At 39.0% G+C, this 18,200-nt stretch overlaps 1 protein-coding gene across 3 annotated transcripts in view; it reads right to left on the minus strand.

The window, feature by feature from the left end:
* Nucleotides 1-6,989: 6,989 nt before the first annotated feature.
* ZFPM2 (zinc finger protein, FOG family member 2) overlaps nt 6,990-18,200 on the minus strand; it is a 459,958-nt gene continuing 448,747 nt past the window's right edge. For all 3 annotated transcript variants that reach the window (XM_041768467.1, XM_041768466.1, XM_041768468.1), the window contains 3 exons: nt 17,158-17,364; nt 13,622-13,846; nt 6,990-10,533 (listed from right to left, as the gene is read on the minus strand). In XM_041768467.1, coding sequence (XP_041624401.1) covers nt 8,042-10,533; nt 13,622-13,846; nt 17,158-17,364 — 2,924 coding nt within the window. In that variant the 3' untranslated portion in view covers nt 6,990-8,041. The remainder of the gene's footprint in view (nt 10,534-13,621; nt 13,847-17,157; nt 17,365-18,200) is intronic.

Consider the following 18,200-nt stretch of genomic DNA (forward strand, 5'->3'; position numbering starts at 1 on the left):
ACCAGTGATAAACTGGGTTTATATCAGGTATCCCAGTGAGAAGCATTTTACCTTTCTGCTATTCTTCCTCCAAATCTCTAACTCCAGGCTAATCATAAAAAACTCAGACAAACTCAAATCAAGGAACATCCTACAAAGTACCTGGCCGGTAGTCTTCGAAAGTGTCAGTCATAGAAAAAATACATAATATATAGAGTATAATCTCAGAAATTGCTGATGAGATACTTCCATTTTTCTATTTTTAATCAAAATGTGCAAATATGTTGGCCCATGTATCCACAGAAGGACTATTTTTGTTTCAATTTAGCTGCCTTCTTTTGACAAATATACTTTAAAGCAAAATTATCAAATAATTCGTCTCTTGTTTTTTGAATATAGATAATAGAAGATCATAAACCTTCTTCTTTCATTTCTTTGCAATAGAAAGTAAAAATTATCCAATTACAAACAGAAGCTCCAACAAAAAAGCATTCCCCAAAGTTGAGATAATACAAAATGCAATTATGGAATTTAAAAACCAAATCTTGGACACTGTTTTAACTCTTAACATTTAACAAATTTAGAATCTTGATTTTGTATGATAAATTTTATGTATTTTTGTTAGCTTCTCTGCAAACATTTGATACTACATTCATTGGATATATTGAATAAAGAATTTCAAATTGTTTTGATTTAAATGCAAACAAAATTCAAAGGAAGTGGTAAAAGAAAAAAGATAAATACCATTATACAACATGTATGTGGATATACAAAATATTTCTTCAAATTAATAACTCAAACGTTTCTAAAATCTGATTATTGATGAGAAGCAAGAGAACTTGAGTAAGGCAATGCAATGATTGTTTTGCATTCAACATAACTTTACCATGAAAATCTTGTTCAATTATTCTAAGGATATGTATTTACATATATATACATATGTATTTAAATTAAATTAAATTATTAATTAAATTAAATCAATTAAATTTAAGAGTATGTCTCTATGTATTTCAATTTCCCCAACTATGACATCTATTTCAATTGGTAGGATGTTGTAGCTTATTTTGAAAAATTCTAAATTATATGTGGACTACACCAGTTTCAATAATAAACTTAATATAGCTCAGTCATCTGATCAAAACAAAAAGCCATGCTTTCCAGAAGAATACATACCTTCCATGGCTGTACATATTGAATCATAATCTGCAGGCCCAATCAGCTATAAATAATGACTAAATGTGAAGTGAAGGCTAAAGACTCTTGAGCAGATTTATGTGATTCTGTTTTGTGTAGTTTATTATATCTCAACAGCGTCCTTAGTGAATGAAAGGTGTCAAAAAATAATTTGAGGAATTACACATTCATTATCTAGCTTTTCTGAGTAATGCAAACTTTAGTTCTTTGTTTTTTACATTAAATATAATATTTTTGTTTTAAGAATTTTTCTGTGAAAATGACATGTTGCCACATAAAAATGTCATCAAACAACAAAATAGATACCGGTATATTTATATCATCTCTGATCATGTGCTACATGATAAAACCAGAGTAACTGGAGCACTCAGACTATAATCTACCTGTACCTTCAACAATGAGATAACCACCCTTCTACTTGCAGTATATTCCATACCAGAACCAGTAATTCTCACATTTTTCACAGACCTCATCACCTGATGGGGCTTTGGGCATCTTGGTGGTCAGAGCACAGTTATATCCAACAGTATGCAGAGGCAGTAGCTCCAAAATCTCCCGCAACCACTGAAATGCAGAAGTATTAAGTTGTTCCTAGCTGCTTCTAGGAAATGTGCTATGAATAAGCAAATGTGCTTTATCATAGAGTACCTTTGTGCTGTCTTTGAAAAGCATGTGTTAGCTACGTTGCATCTGGAAAAGAGTCAATGCAAAGGACAGGTTACCTCTGATTGATTTCCAGCTTTAACCACACGTTAGAGAGAAAACTTTTTACTGGATATGAATATTATGGTGCAATTCTTGATAATAGCAGAACTTATTATGAAAAATTTAAGATAAATTCTAAGCCGGGCCAGAAATGTCCCAGGCAGAATGAGACAAATGGTTATCCTAACTCAGGCAACTCTAGTGCTGGTAGGCAATAAAATGGTGCCTGGCAGACCTGATTATAAGGAATTTGGCTTGTGATAGAGTGAGTGACATCCAAGAACGCCTAATGGAAAAGGATACCAAAGGCTTTAAGACAGACAACTGGGCTCAAGACTTAGTTCTACTGGCTCTGTCCTTTGGGCAACTCATTTAACTGCTCTAAGCCTCAGTTTGCTCATTGGTAAAATAGTAACTGTCATATTGATGTGGCAGGGATAGGACTGCGCAACACTACATATCTGTAGCATCACATTCCTCTGAACTGTAAATTAAATTGAGTCTGCTCCAAGCCTCCATCCACAAGACTGACAAGGAATTTAATCGGAGCATTATGAGAACTCCCTCCAAATTCCAGGAGTAGGAAAGATTATTACCCATGACACGTGAGAAAGACTCTTAATTTCTGGTTCAGGCTTCAATTCAGAGCATATGTGGATGCTTCTTGTCTGAGTCCTTATGTAATTGAAAAAGACACATCTGTTGCTTTTGTGCTAGGAAAGAAGTAATAATTGAAGGAGCTAAACCATCACATCAGCTAGAGGGAATGAAAAAGTTAAGTGGAAGGATTGGCTTTGACCAAGATCAGGGACAGTTCATCCATTGTAGTAGGAGGAAGGAGTCTGTGTGTCCACACAGGTGTGTCTTTGAGTGTCTTGGTATGAACATCTTCCTGTTAATTTCTTTGTCTTAAACTTTCTGCATTCCTCTTCAAATATTTTCTTACAATTTCTGTGTTGATCTTCATTCTTTGTTCCTCTGAATCATCTCTTTCTAAACAAGCCATGATGCTGAGTATACATTCTTTTATTTGTTATAAAGTTTATGTCCCTGTTACTAATTTTAAAAGACTATTTTCATCGCTGCGTATTTTTCATAAGTATAACAACATTGTATTTTATTTACTTGATTGTTTTCTTGAGGATCATTGGACCATGATGGGGGAAAAAAAGTTCTGGATTTAATGAATTTCATACATTCATATCATCTGCTACCAAAGTATGTCATATGTAGGAAGTGGAATTATTGATCAAAGAAGTGTTGTGAAGCCAAAAGCTCTGACACTCTTCTTTAATATAAAGATACAAATCATTTGAAATTAATATATTATTTGTATGCAAAATGGGGCTCCTAGGTTCTTGAAAAGTTTATTTTCTTTCAATCCTGTGCATTCTATTAACATACTGAGCAAATTCTTTTTTTCTAGATAGTGCTAAAGTAAACTTTCGCTTAGCTCGTGTCTGCTTTTTTATGATTCTCTGAATTAATAAGGTTTACTAAGTTCTAGACAGATATACTGCCTCATGCAGGGTTGTTATCAAACTCAATTCTGCCTCATTACTGGGTTCAGAGTGATCAGTGGAGACTTCTTAGTTTAGATGCTATATTCTTTATGGATATCATCGATGTTTGTTAATAACATTCATGTCTCAATCGTTCCAAGAGATTTACTAGTTCGGGGATGACAATTTCTGCTGTGTTGCTACACATTTGTAGAGTCTGGCTGGGAGCCATAACAAAATAAAATTCTGTGGTTTTAAGTCACCAAGCTGGTGGTAATTTGTTACGGCAGTCATGAGAAAATAATATGCTCCTTTTTCTCTACCTCCAGACATTGTTTGATCTAGGCTTAAATATATCAGAGAGAGAAACAGTAGCTGGAATTTTAGCTGCATGTCCTAGTATTTTCCTTCTGGTTTAGTAGAGAAAGGAACATGATGTGGAGAGGTAACCTGAGAACAAGACTCAGGTCTCTGGCTCTCCCCTATTAGCTTTGTGACTTCAGGAGCTTAAAGTCTGACCTTAGTTTTTGCCTGAAAATGAGAGGGCTCCTCCTGATTAAAAGATTTGCAGATATTGTTCACAGATTCCATAATGACTTAATTTTTAGTTTTCATTTCAATGCTAAAACATACATATTGAATTATTTTTAAATTATAGTAGTTCTAAACACCAAAATGCGTTATATATGAGATAGCAACGCTTTGAAGACCAATTGAGTATTCAATTCTGCTCCCAGCTTAATTTATTTCAATGTTGACCACAGAATACGCTTTCCATCCCCTCTAAATTGAATTCAGTGACTTTCAACCGTGGTCAGAGATTAACAGAGAATACCCTAGAGTTGCTTTGCTAAAAACCCCTAGAAATCCAGGCCCACCTTCAGATATTCTGATTTAGTAGATTTTAGTGTTTCTGTAGAGGATTTAAATGCCACAGACAATCTGAAGAACTGATATAAACTGTCATTCTTTTTATCACCCTTCCCCCAGACCATTTGACTGGGGCTAATATTCTGACCTAATGTCTTGTTGAACATAGAATGTTTCCATCAGTGAGAGTTGAAGACCTTGAGGCTTCTCTTTGATTTGGTCTTCAATATCTGTTATAATGTAAGGCTTACCTAGACTTGTCCTTCTTTATTCACTCGGTGTGGGCTCTAGTCCCACACATAGTCCCCGTGTGGACCATCATTGCGGCCTTCTAGCAAATCTCCCTCTCTCTAGCATCCAGACCTCACACTTCATCCTGTCACTTTTCCTGAACACAATTTTCACTTAATGACTCTATGTAAGAGACAAGGTACCAGGCAACCCATAAACCTCAGTCTGGCATTCAAGGTCTTGTGAGACCAGATCTCTATTTATACCCGTGTTTTCTTCTACTTCCCAATCTGAGCCCTCTTCTTTTGAAAAGTTTTACTCACTCTTCACCATCACATCCTTTCATGCTAGCATTTACAACTGATCTTCACGTGTAAAAATATTGTTTTCTTCCTCTGTCCTCTCCAGGGTCTAGCTGTGATCTGAACATCACTATTTCAGCCTCTGTAATTGATTTTCTTCTGTGAATGACTATTGGAACTAATTTTCAACTATACAAACAACATCAGAAATATTCTTTTGGGTATAGTACATAAATATTTCAGGGCACCTAGAAGGTCAGGTAGTGTTCCTCACCATTGTACTCATCTTACTAGACCCTCCCTTATCCACACAATCTTTCCCAACTCTTTCATCTCATATTGATTTCCTCTTTTTCTTTAAAAGATTTTATTTATTTATTTGACAGAGAGAGAGAGAGAGAGAGAACAAACACAAGCAAAGGGAGCAGCAGGCAAAGGGAGAGGAAGAAGCAGGCTCCCTGCTAAGCATGGAGCCCAATGCAGAGCTCCATCCCAGGACTCCAGGATTATGACCTGAGCCAAAGGCAGATGCCTACCTAACTGAGCCAACCAGAAACCTGTCCTCTTTCTCTTTTTATCTTTCCACTTAGTCTCATTCATCCTTTGTACCGCATCCTAGTTTGTCCCTTAGCGTGTCCCAAAACTGCCACATACTAGAACCACTCGGACAGATTTTTAAAAATACAGATTCCTAGACAAGACTTTTTCTTTATTTGATCTCATGTAAAGCTCAATACACCAAAAATATATATACACTGGCAATTAAAAAATGTTCCCTAAGTGATTCTACTGAGGGAATAGGGTTAAGAAGCTCTGAACTGAACCAGAGTATAAATTCCTTTAGGGAAGCAGTCATGGATTATACCTCTGCCTTCATCCTCAAAATAGAGGGGAGAATCCCAAGTGATCGATAAAGATATGCTGACTTCCTTCCTTCCTCTCTGTGCGTCTCAACCTTTTTTCTTTTCCTTTCTTTTTCTTTCTTCTTTCTTTCTTTCTTTCATTCTTTCTTTCCTTTCTTCTTTCTTTCTTTTCTTTCTTTCTTCTTCTTTCTTCTTTCTCTTTCTTTCTTTCTTTCTTCTTTCTTTCTTTCTTTCTTTTTCTTTCTTTCTTTCTTTTTTTTTCAGAAAGAAGAGGAAAAAGAAGAGATGCAGGGGGGAGTCCTGTTACAAATATCCAGTCCTGCCAGTTCCCACCTGAGAAATGCACAGGTCCTTATCCTTATGAACATCCTGTGTGTCCCCAACACTCTGTTGCTTCAAGAGACTCCTGAAAAATTCTATTAAGCTGATCAGTTCTGTTCACTTCATTGTTTAGTCACTTACTGAAATGGAAGATCTTACTGAAGGTCAAGATTTTACACTTAAAAATAGTAATTCTTGACAAGCAACTGGAGAAATGTTGACAACGTAATAGTTTTTTATGTTTTGTCACAGAATTTATGTTACATTTGGGCTAGCACCTTCTTATGTTCATTATGTTACCAAATCCAATATGGGCAAGTAATAGCCATCTTAACCACAGATGAGGTAATTTTCTCTACAGATCAGGATGTTTCTAAAACTGCAGTAGACTGCAGTCTGTCTTGATTGGCAATGGGTGCCATCTTGTCCACTGACCCACACCTCAACCCCTTCTGGATATCCCGTTGGGGCTTCCATGACCTGACTCATGTTGTCTGTTCTCCATTCCCCATCAATATGTAAACCCTTGGGATGTACAAATGAGATGGGTCATTTGCAAATTGCAGGCATGAAATTTGTATGTCTTTACTCATCAGAATCACTTGGCTGTATCTCTTCATACCTCTCTCTCTGGTAAACTTCATTTAAAAGTTGGGTGCATTTGATCAACATTTGTTACAATTCTTGTGCATAGGTTTTGCAAGCCTTTCAGACACAGGGAATTGTTCTTTTTCTGTGCTACAGTGGTGGTGGTTGGGGGGTAGAGAATAGAAAGACAGTGCTCATTTTACAAAACTGTAACGGAAAAGTTTTCTAGTTCCACAGTTTGGAGTCTCCTGTTCATTTTAATACAAGTTATATCAATTAGGTGCATATAATGGTCAATCTATGCTTTTATTGATTTGCCATCATGTTACCACATATATGCACACACACATATATAGTATATTCAGCCATTCAGTGCTATTTTGAACCTATTCTCATAACTAAGACTTTCCTTTGTATTTTAAAGAAAAAAAGTATGCCAAACTTCTCCAACAATCTGGAATTTTATTCCATCCATATACATGCATAGTAACAACATTTGTTGAGAAATTATTTCTATCAGAAGTAGAACATTATCTTTGTGATCACCAGGTGCAGTATTGCTACTCTTATATTTAAATAGATCTTATATATGAATTAAATTCATACTTGCAGCATTGAGTTTAGGGTTTCGATTTAGACTGTGCCTTTCAAAAGATAAAACTGATTAATACTACCTCATTACTTACAATACTGCTTCCAGTAATTTTGTTCATTCTTTATAAAGTATTGCATTTAACAGCAAAGGTTTAAAAATTGAGACAGAGCTGCATCAGCGAAAGAAAATACAAGTACTATACAGGAAAAAAATTGCCATCTTCATTTAACATACATGTTTAAGATTAAGAAAATGGACAGAAACATACAGCTACATACAAATGCAAAGCCTAGTGACTAAGAGACTGTATCTGCTAAAATATAAAGTGCAAACAGAGCCTGATTATCCAAGAATTGAAATCTTAAGGCGAACTTATAGCACGTGTATTTAGAACATCTTTGCAAGTTATATTTTAGCATCTACATATATCTGCAACAGCATAGAAGAAGAAATCAAGATACACAAGTGCTTTTGAAGCTATTTCTAAAATGCTTTTCTGTATTGTTCGTGACTATTTTCTTTAAAAGCTACTATACAGTGCAAACCATATGTGCTACACAATAACTATACAATAACATTACAAATGACTTTAATATAAAGTTTTTAAATAAAAAATAACATAACCACAGCTATGAATACTGCTGGTAAAATAAATTAATTTCTTTTTGAAAATGGCACCAATAATACACTTTACTAATGGACTGTAATGGAATTACACCTTAAGTCTTCAACTCGGCCTTAATGAACGATCTCCTGATTGCCCAGATGTAATTCAAACAGCTTCTGTTTTTGTTTTGTTTTTGTTGTTTTTGTTTTTGTTTCTGGACTGGGTGGAACAACATCCTATAACACGGGTACCAAAGGTGACGGGTGTCTGCTCATGAGGTCATCTCATTTGACGTGTTCGGCCGCATGTGATGAGCAATAAAACTTCTTGTGGGTTATAAAGTTCGAGAGGTTGTTGAACTGAATATCACACAGCCGGCAGTATTTCCCACTGGTGGGGGCCTGGGCAGAGCCATTCACGCCCTTTGCTATACTAGACAACTGTTCCTCGGCCGAAGGAAGGGCAGGCGACACGTTCTCGTTGGCGGCTAGCGGGTTCTCAGCGATCCAGGAGGGCGACTTGTGGCCATCTTCGTGCTGAGGGTTCTGGGAAATGTTCTCCTGCTGCGGGGGGGCGGCGGGTCTGTCCTCTTGCTTCAGTCCCCCGTTCACGATGACCAGGCCTCTGTTCTTGGGCAACAGCGGCAGGGAATCCTTCTTCGGCCCCGCACAGCCGTTGGAGGAAGCCAGGCCCTTCGGAGATTCGCTTTCCGCATTTGTGCTTTGCTCCAGGTCAGTGTTATGGATGACGAGAGAACCAGAAATGTAATCACTTGGCTTTATTCCGTAATACGGAGAGAGCTGGTCCGCTCCTTTTGCCTTCTTTATTGCTCCGGGGTAAAGGCATTGGGGAAGAAACAAGTGTTTGTTTTCTTCTTTTGTGGCAATGAGCTGAGCAGCTTCGCTGAAGACTTTCAGGCCCTGCAGGGTGGCCAAGTGGGAGGAGAATAAGTTTCCGTTGGGGGAAGGCTGCTTCGGGTTTCCGTTTTTCTCACACTTTATGATGCTCCTTTCGTAGCTGACGTCCGGGCTGCCGCGCTCGCTCTCTGGATTCGGGAAGCCTTTGCCGTCCAGCTGGCCCAGCTCGCTCCGCTGGTGCGCCGTGACCGGGCAGAAATTCTGCTTGTGGGCCAGGTAGTTCTCTACCTTGTTGAAGCTGATCTTGCACACGGTGCACTCGTGGTAGTCCAGCAGCCTCTTGGGGGACGTGGTGGTCCGCTCAGACTGGGACAGACACTTCTTGCTCAGATCTATGGGCACGTCCATCTCTAGGCAGGAAACGCTGGAATGAGTCGTGTCACATTTGGAAACGGGGACACATTTGCTGAGCGTCAGAGACGTTTCCAAGTGCTTTGAGACAATTCCTGGAAAGATGTCACATCTCGGGTGGTAGCACTCTCCTAGCCCTTCCGTGGGGTCTTGAGTGGAGGTACAAGGATTGCTGAGGTTGGCCACGTCCAGAAATCGCTGTTGGCCCAGGGGAGGCCTTTGCTCCTGCTCAGGTAGGCACATCTCGTACATCTTCCTGCGCTTGCGGGTACGCATGGTTCTCTGCATGGCAGGCACTTTGTTGGAAGCAGACCTCTTCAGCGGGGGGTCGTGGCGTGTAGCACAATAATACTGTTTGTGGACCATGTAGGTTTCGTGCCGGCTGAAGGTAATATTGCAAGCTTCACAGGTTGTCTTATTTGGGTCACTCTCCCCATCCACCAAGGGGCCGCTGGGATTTTTCACATCGACAGGTTTTCCATTAATTTTATCATCGTTGCTATTAGAGGTGGACAGCTTCTTCGCTTGAGTGGAAAAGTCCTTGTCGTGGCCCTTGCCGTTTGGCCCAATTAAATCTAAAACGGTGGAAGAATTGATGCAGGATGTTTGAAGAAGTGGGTTCTCAGAATCAGCAGAATGAGCAGCTGGGTTGAGGAGGTTTATGGAGGTTTGACCAGTGTTGGGGCTCACGGCTTCAGGCATCTTTTCCGAAACACCGGGGAACTCTGGGGACTTGGCCATCTGCTGCCATCGGCTGCTGCAGTAATGTTTTTTGTGCACTAGATAATTGTCCAAATTATTGAATGTTATGTTACACTCAAAACAAGTAGCCCCCTTGGGCATCAAGGGGCTGTAAATTACCGGAGGGTAGCTACTGCTGCCGTGCCTCAGTCGCCGATGTACCAGTTCAGACATCTTGGCTAAGATCTCTGAAGCTTGAGGGACCATTGTGATGTCTTGGGGAAAAGCAAACTGAGATAGGAAAGGGCCCACGGGGAAAGAAGGCCCAACATTAGGCTGAACTGGAGATGAGGCGAGTCTTGGACTAGAGGGCTCAGACTTTATTTTTGTGTAGGAAAAGCTCTGCTTATTTGTTGTAGGCTGTATCTCCGGTCTCTGGGTAGTGAGAAAGAGCTGAGTCTTTTTCTCACACTTGTCCAGCTCTGTGTCAGAGCTCGCATCTTTAGTCTGCATGGCCTTTTGGCTCTGGGGGAGTTCGCTTCTGGTCAACAAGTCTGGGGCTGGCTGTAGGCTGTCTTCGGTTCCACTTGGAGAGTGTTCCATATCACTTTCTCTGGGAAGTTTGCCTCCAGGGACATGGAGCTCCTGGTGCTGCAATAATTCCCTCTGAGTCTGGAAGCCGAAGTGGCAGTGATTGCATCGGAAGGCAGCTTGAGTGAGATGGGAGAACAGGTGTTGGTGGAAGCCGATCACAGAATCAGCAGTGTAGCTACAGACGGTGCATTTTAGACTAGCACCAGGGGGGAGGAATTCTTCCATTTTCACTCCTGGAGAGACATACAAAATAAGAATACTGAGAACCACACGCATTGGGTTTTTTTTTAATGATAAAAACCTTTACAGAGCAGGAATGAATTGAAATCTTTCAGAATCTCATGTGTGACATTGGCTATTTTCTTGAGATATCTTTTGCCAGGTGTCATCAGGGTAATAATACCTCATAGTTTCCAGAGCATTATCAGATCACAGTGGGACAGTCTTCATTGTCTCCATCTTACAAGTCAGGAAACAGATTCAAGGAAATCAAGGGAATTGATTATGGCATTAAAGCTATTAAATGATGGAGCCATGCCCAAACCTCAGATTTTATAATTTCTAATCCAAGAACCTTCTCATTACAACTCTATACTCGACATTAGAAAGAAGGAGGCATACCATTAGAGTTGATATTGATAACCTGTGTGCAAATCAAATAACCCTCTGTGCACTAGATTAGATATTTATTCAAAATAATCCAAATAGGAACCATTTGGTAAAGTAATTAATAACCTCCTAATTTATCTTTGGTACAAATCTGGAATTTTATGTATTAATTTTGCTGAACATGGTTTATCTCTATCCAAGGCTGGTATTCAGCTGGTAGGTACCAGTACACTAATAACAGTCATTGAGGATCGACATCTGTGTTGACTGAACACAGCCTGTTCCTGGTCAGTTATAAAATATTTTGAATATCATCAATTACTGGTGAGGAAACCTTATTGTGAGGTTGTGATTTATAAGAAATACATATTTGGTTATTCATACATGTTAGGTCTTTGACCAGGCTTCCTGGCTCACAGCTCCTTAAATCCTTGGAATTTCCTGTGATAAGAGTAATAAAGGTGTTTTTGTTCTGTTAATGAAGCGACTTTTGGAAAGCCCTTTGGTTACCTAAGGGTGGGGCTGCTTGCCAGGAGAACCAACCTTGTAATTCGAGGGCTTTAACTTTTAGTGCTCCCTCCCCAAACTCTGGAGATTGAGTTTAATTGCCAATAGTCAATGATTTGATCAATCCTGCTTATGTACTGAGCCTCCATAAAAACTTGAAAAGATGGGGTTCAGAGAGTTTCCCAGTTGGCTTCAGGAGAGCGACAGGCTAGGAGGGGGCACAGAAGCTCCTCGTACTTTGCCCCATACCTTGCTCTAGGCATGTCTTCCACCTTGCTGTTCCTATCATTACCTCTTATAATAAATCAGTAATCTAGTGGGTAAATGGGTCCCTGAGTTCTGAGAGCCACTGTAGCAAATTAATTGAACCCAAAGAGGGGGGTCTCATCAACTTCTGATTTACAGCTAGTTGGTGGAAGCACAGGTAACAGCCTGGGCTTTCTACTGGCACCTGAAGTTAGGGCAGGGGGCTGACCCCTTAATTTGGAGACTCTGACACTGTCTCCAGGTGATAGTATCAGAATTGAGTTAAATTGTAGAACACCCACTTGATATCTGGAGGATTGCTTGGTTGTTATGGGGAAAACTCATCTCCTTATGTATGGGAATTGAGATCTGGACACTTTGACTCACTAAGGTCAACTCTGGTTCCCATTTGTTGGCAGATGGCTAAATCATGTATGGCTCATGCTCTCTGCACTTTTTTTTTTTTTAAGATTTTATTTATTTATTCATGAGAGACACAGAGAGAGACAGAGACATAGGCAGAGGAAGAAGAAGCAGGCTCCTCGCAGATGGAGTCTGATGTGGAACTTGATCCCAGGACCCAGGATCACGACCTGAGCCAAAGGCAGACGCTAACCACTAAGCAACCCAGGTGCCCCTCTCTGCACTTTTGACAAAATTGAGAATTGTCTTTTTTATTTATAAGCTGAAAATACGGTAGAAAAAAAAAAAACAGTCCTACAGTAATCAAAGGGGACTTCTTATTCGTGTCTCCTTTTCTCCTTCACTGATCCAGTGCTTATTTTTCTATTTAGTTGAAAGATCATCTCTGTTTTTGTTTTGTGAATGGCTGGCTACTCACCATGGGACAACAGACCCGTATCTGATTCCTCTGCTTTATCACCTACATAAAGATAGCTCATTTGTAGGGAAAGGGAAAAAGAATGATTGGAAAAGAAATTGCCTATTTTTATAGGTTCCAAGACAAAAGCTTGTACTGTACTAGGGCACTGGGGTTGGAGCTAGCTTTTTTTTAAAGTTCAGCACCTATTTCAGTTTTTTTAATTATTCAACTCAAGAAAAACCAGTAAAGGGAATCACCCAGAAGCACCTTCTAAGTTTTGTGTCATGGGTCCTAAAGAACTGTGATGCTCAAATCTTGTTTGTTCTGTTCAGAAATGTTCCTAGAGGTATCAAGAGTTAATATATTTCTGTACATTCGATTAACTTAAGTTCCTTAAAAATATAGAGATGAATTAGAATGCTACGTGATCCTACTAACAATAACTGGGCATATAATTCTAAAGTAAAACCGAAGTTGCCACCTTGCTGTTAGAGTGAGCTTAAAAACAAAACTATGTGTTTTTTAGCCTAATTTTTCTTAAGGAATTTAAAAACATACTAACAGTGGTTTTATATCATAAACTAAGCATAAATCAACTAAGCTGTTATGCATGCTCTGGAAGTCAAGAGCATTTTATAGATTCATATTTAAAAATTAATTTCTCTCAAGTGTGATTTTAATTGGATCTATCAAAATAACAGTGTTATTTCAATTCAGCAAATACTTATTTTTATGTACCTACTATTTATTGCATACCATGTGGGAAATAGTATGGTCAGTTTGCAAAGATCACTTGACACTTAAATCAATGAATACTAATGACAATATACAAAGGGTATTGAGACTTTATTTCTGAAATTGTACTGTTAAAAAAAATAATGATTTGGCCTGCAATCTGAGTACAGTAATTGTTTGGAAAGAATTAAGATCCAAGTTCTTTTAGTAGAATAAATATAGTGAGTATAAGTGACCTAAAATAACAATCAGCTAGTCCAGCAGGTCTGATTTTGATTTTAAAAATCAATATAGTTGGATAGATGTAGAATTATATATATTTACATATGTGAGTATATGGATGTATGCAGAGAAAGAATACAGTCTCCTGAAGCAAAAGAAGAAACAAGGGAAGCACTTACCACTGTGTGAATTCAGGTGCATTTCTAGTGCTCGGGCATTTGAAAAGCTCTTGGTGCACTGTGGGAAGGGACACAGGCTGGAAATCTGAGGAGCACTGTCTTCATTTTCTTCTGACACTGGGGCAGCTTCTCTTTGCCTCCCACTGCAGTAGTACATCAAATGGGCTTGCAGATTCCGCTCACTCCGATACCAGATGCCACAAGATTTGCAAGGAAATATATCCTCTGAAGGTGAAAACACAGGGACACATTAGCTGCTGCCCATTTGGAACCAACCCTGGGTAAAGCGACATTTCTTTCAATCTTTCTCAGAGACTGCTCTCAGGTTCTGAATTAGGCAACCAGACAGTGATGAGTACAGTCTTGTCCCACAGCACAGGACTAAGCTTTTAAAGAAATGTTATACCCAATGCAATTTACCTTCCCACAGACATTTCAGAAAGTGGTATTGTAGGAGGCATTGACATTAAAAGCACAGGAGATTAATTTTAAATTGCTTACAATGTATTTATGGTTTAGAAAAATGGGCATGTATAAACAGCAATGTGAATCAGCTTATCTGATTGACTAAAAGGTAAGGATCTGAGAGCTGAACTAAAGTTGGCCCTGATACCAACTCCTGACATCATTTTTCATTTAATAATTAATTATGGGATGCCTACTATGTGCTGGACTCTATGTGGAGTTGGGTATAAAACAAAATGAAAGACCAAAAGGCTGTCATTAAGGGTCTTACAGTCTCCTGGGGTTGAGGAATAAGTAGTCAGATAATTACATTAGGCTACAATGACCATTCTGAGGCATCTGAGGAGCCCTTTGGGTGGGAGGAGAGACTAGAGGGGTGGTGAAAGGACTGGAGGAAGTACAAGGTCAGAGAAGGATTCAGAGGGAAGATAATGACATGCTTTAGCTGACTTGTGAAGGATGACATTCAGCAAGTCAGGTGGAGAAGAGGGTTGGGTCTTCCTAGCCAAAGGCAGAGCCTTGGGGAAGGCATGGGAGCCTGAGAGAGGGACTGGGTGAAGGTTGGGAGGCTATTCCAGGCATGAGGCATGATGGGAGACTGGAAGAGATAAGGTCGGAGGAGACAGGAGTAGATGATCAAAGACCCCACAGGTTCTCTTTAAGAAGTTTAGATTTTTATCTCAATGATTATGGAGAACCATTGAATCATTTTAAGCAAGAGATGAGCAAAATCAGATATTATAGAATCTTAACAGTAGAGTTTTTAAAGGTAGTGAATTTGGAAGGAAGACATGACTGGGAGAAGGCAGCTGCAATAAGCTAAGTGAAATATGACGGAGTTTGAGTTGTAAGTCACACTAGGATATGTATTTTTTATGTATTTACTCATGGAAAATTTCTCCACGTTACGTTTCCCCCCTTTATCTATTTACAAGTAAGGAAACTGAGATTAAGCAACTTGCCATGGGTGTACTAGGATTGGAACCTAGTGGGGACACTCTTCCAGATCAGTGTAAGGGGGCCACAGGGGAAGAAAAGTCATATTGAGGAAGTAGAAGTGACTAGGAGTGATGACAACTACTTTGCAATTAGATGCTAGAGTGGAAGGTAAGGTCTCTTCAATGCCCAGGCTTCTTGTTAGCATTTCTTTGTATTGGTTTCATTCATCTCTATAGAGAGCAGATGACAGAGTCCAAGCAAGGACAGGTATAGGTGACCAAACCTGACTCAGTGTTGTGCAAAGCTGGCAGTTTATAGTGAAAGGAACACCAATCAGAGGGATGCCAGGTAACACTGGAAATTGGGACTAATCCAGGCAAACTGAAGGCATAGGGCCGTGTTAGATATGTGGGACTAGATATTTCTGTAAGAAGTACAGAGGGACATGGGAGAGGCAATGGCAGAGGTCTAAAACTCAGAAGCTCAGAAGAAACAGCTGTGTGTAAGGTTTGTGGATGGTTAATACACAGTTGGTGATGGAGCCCATGATGGTGAAGGAGATGGCTCAGGGAGAGTGTGCTGAAGGGGTTAAGGAGAAAACTGAGGACCAAATTCTAGTGGAGAAGTAAGGATAGTAAGCACAATACAGGATTTCAAAATAAAATTTAATTACAAGAGTATATGCTACTGTTTATCATTTAGCTCTTCCCATCCATACATGATTCAGAGGTCCATATTGCTTCATACAGTGTCCATTTAGACAGGATGAGTTTTAAGTGATTATCTCATTTCAGAATGAGATCAAAGGCTGATTTATTTGGCATCAATAGTTATCCTGCTACAGAAAGCAGAGTATAATCTTAAATATAATTAAAAATAACATTCACACTTTGGAGCTTCACAATAATATAAGGTATCCCTAATGTCCCTGGTAAGAAAATCCTTTTGCCTCAAATTCACATTGGGCCAGTGTTATTTCAAGTAACTGAATCAAAGGAAAGATCCAGTAAAAGAAAATAACTATATTTATATTAAAGAGATCCAAAAATATTACCTTGGGTTGGGTACACTGGATCTAGTGTCTGGATTATAGAGTAATGCCAGATATACCTAAGAATTTCTTTAAAGGCTACTGTGACAGCAAGAACATAATTATTCTTGAATATTTATTTATTTTTAAAATATCAAGATATCTTTATAGTATCTGTATTTTTGCCTCATTAGAGTCTTAGGAATTTTTAGGCACCTTTTTGATTAAATGCAATACCTCATTCACTCCTGGCTTTGGAATCTACTCTCCTCTGAATATGTGACTGCTATTCGTGTTTTCTCACAGAGCTAGATGAAAGCAGAGCCGAGTCTAGAACTCAGACCTTGAGACTCCTGGACCATTGATTTTTTTGTCACATAAAGTGTCACTTTGTGTGCTCAAGGAATACAAACTAAGTTCACTCGTCATTTTAACAAAATATAATTACAGAGGCATATTGGCAAGAGCACATTTTTAAATTCTCCATATATATATATATATATATATACACACATATATATATATATATATATATATATATATATATATATGGAATTCTCCAGCTTATATGTATTTTTCTTTATTTTCCTAAGTTTTTTTTTGTTTTTATTGTTGTATTAGCTGATGTCTTGATTTACCCAGGCTCTCCTTCCTCTTTATTAATATTATAATCAATATTTGATTTCTTATATATTCCTTTTTTAAAGTTTTTAACTCTATAGCCCTTACGAAATACCATAGTTATTCTATTAAAGAAGCATCCATGAAAGCTATTTGACCTCTCACAGCTAAGTAGCCTTGAATGTTGTTCAACTAGTTTAGAAAGTCAGTTTTTTTTTTTGTGCATGACATTCAAGAATCCAACCTGAAATGAATGAATTTAAGTGTTCTTTTCATACTACCCATGAGAAGCCATCGCAGATACACACACACGCGCGCGCGAGCACACACACACGCTTAAAGTTAGAAGATAAAATGAAATCACAACACTGGAGAAAAAAGTCTGTCCCTGGTTGCCTGTCAGTAGACATTTTTTTTCCTCCCATAAATACCCATCAGCACTACAAAGCTATTGTACTGGGCTATTGCACTCAGCACTTACTATTGACAATAGCTGTAGGCAAAATAGAAGCCATGGCAGCTTGCTGGGGAAGCAGCTGAATTGAGTCCAGCAGGCGTGCAGGGTACATCCCTTCTGCAAGAGTCATCTGACTGGCAGCTTGTAGCCTTGAGTCAAAATCCACCACAAAGGCAATTAGCTCTTCACCCTCAGAGATGGCCTTCGTCGTTGTGCACCAAAGCTGACCCCCTAATAAGAAGAGAAAGGAAAGAGGGAGAGAAAATTGACGTGGGATGCTCGAGCCTCTGTACACTGGGTTGATGGCAAGAACATCTCAGGTTTTCACATCACTTTCCACTGGGGTGGAGTGTCTGATGGAGACAACAGCTGTACTCCTCTTCCCTCCGAGGTGGAAAATCGTATTCCTTGCATTAAATGAACTGTTCAGTGACCAATAGTAAGAGAGGACTAAGAACCAAGAATAGACATTAATCTGTGGAGAGTTTTGTGAACCGTTTGCCATCTGAGGCTTGCCTTAATCATTAACCAGTCTATTACATGGTCCCATGCTTACCGAGAGGCATGGTAGGGATCCAGCTGCAGAATTTCTTTCAGGTGAGCCTTTGAAGTTACTTTCTCTGTACCTTATAGAAGAAGTTATTTCTTCCTCCCTCCCCCTCTCCCTCCCTCCCACACTCATCTTCCCAAAATACCTACATGTCTAAAACAAAACAAAAGTACACGAAAGCTCCTAAAATCTAGGAAGTTAAAATGACATTTCAGCTAGTTTTGCTCTCCTTATGTCTGCAGCCATTTTTTTTTTTTTGGCTTAGTGATCTTTACTTATATAATATTCCTTATAATGTGGCTTCTTTATCTTCATTTACCCTGATTGAACTTCCTGAAAAGAAGATATGGCACAGATCCCTTTCAAAAGGCTTATTTAAATAAAGATTTGTTTAAATGAAAAGAACTCTTTCTTCAAATACTAAGATATATACTCTGGCTCTGCACTTCAAATGATCACGTGTGGTGCATTAAAAAGAAAATTAACTATGCAAGTACATCTTCTAATGTATTGGAAC

This window comes from Vulpes lagopus, chromosome 9 (genome assembly GCF_018345385.1).
Source record: "Vulpes lagopus strain Blue_001 chromosome 9, ASM1834538v1, whole genome shotgun sequence".
Lineage (NCBI taxonomy): Eukaryota > Metazoa > Chordata > Mammalia > Carnivora > Canidae > Vulpes > Vulpes lagopus.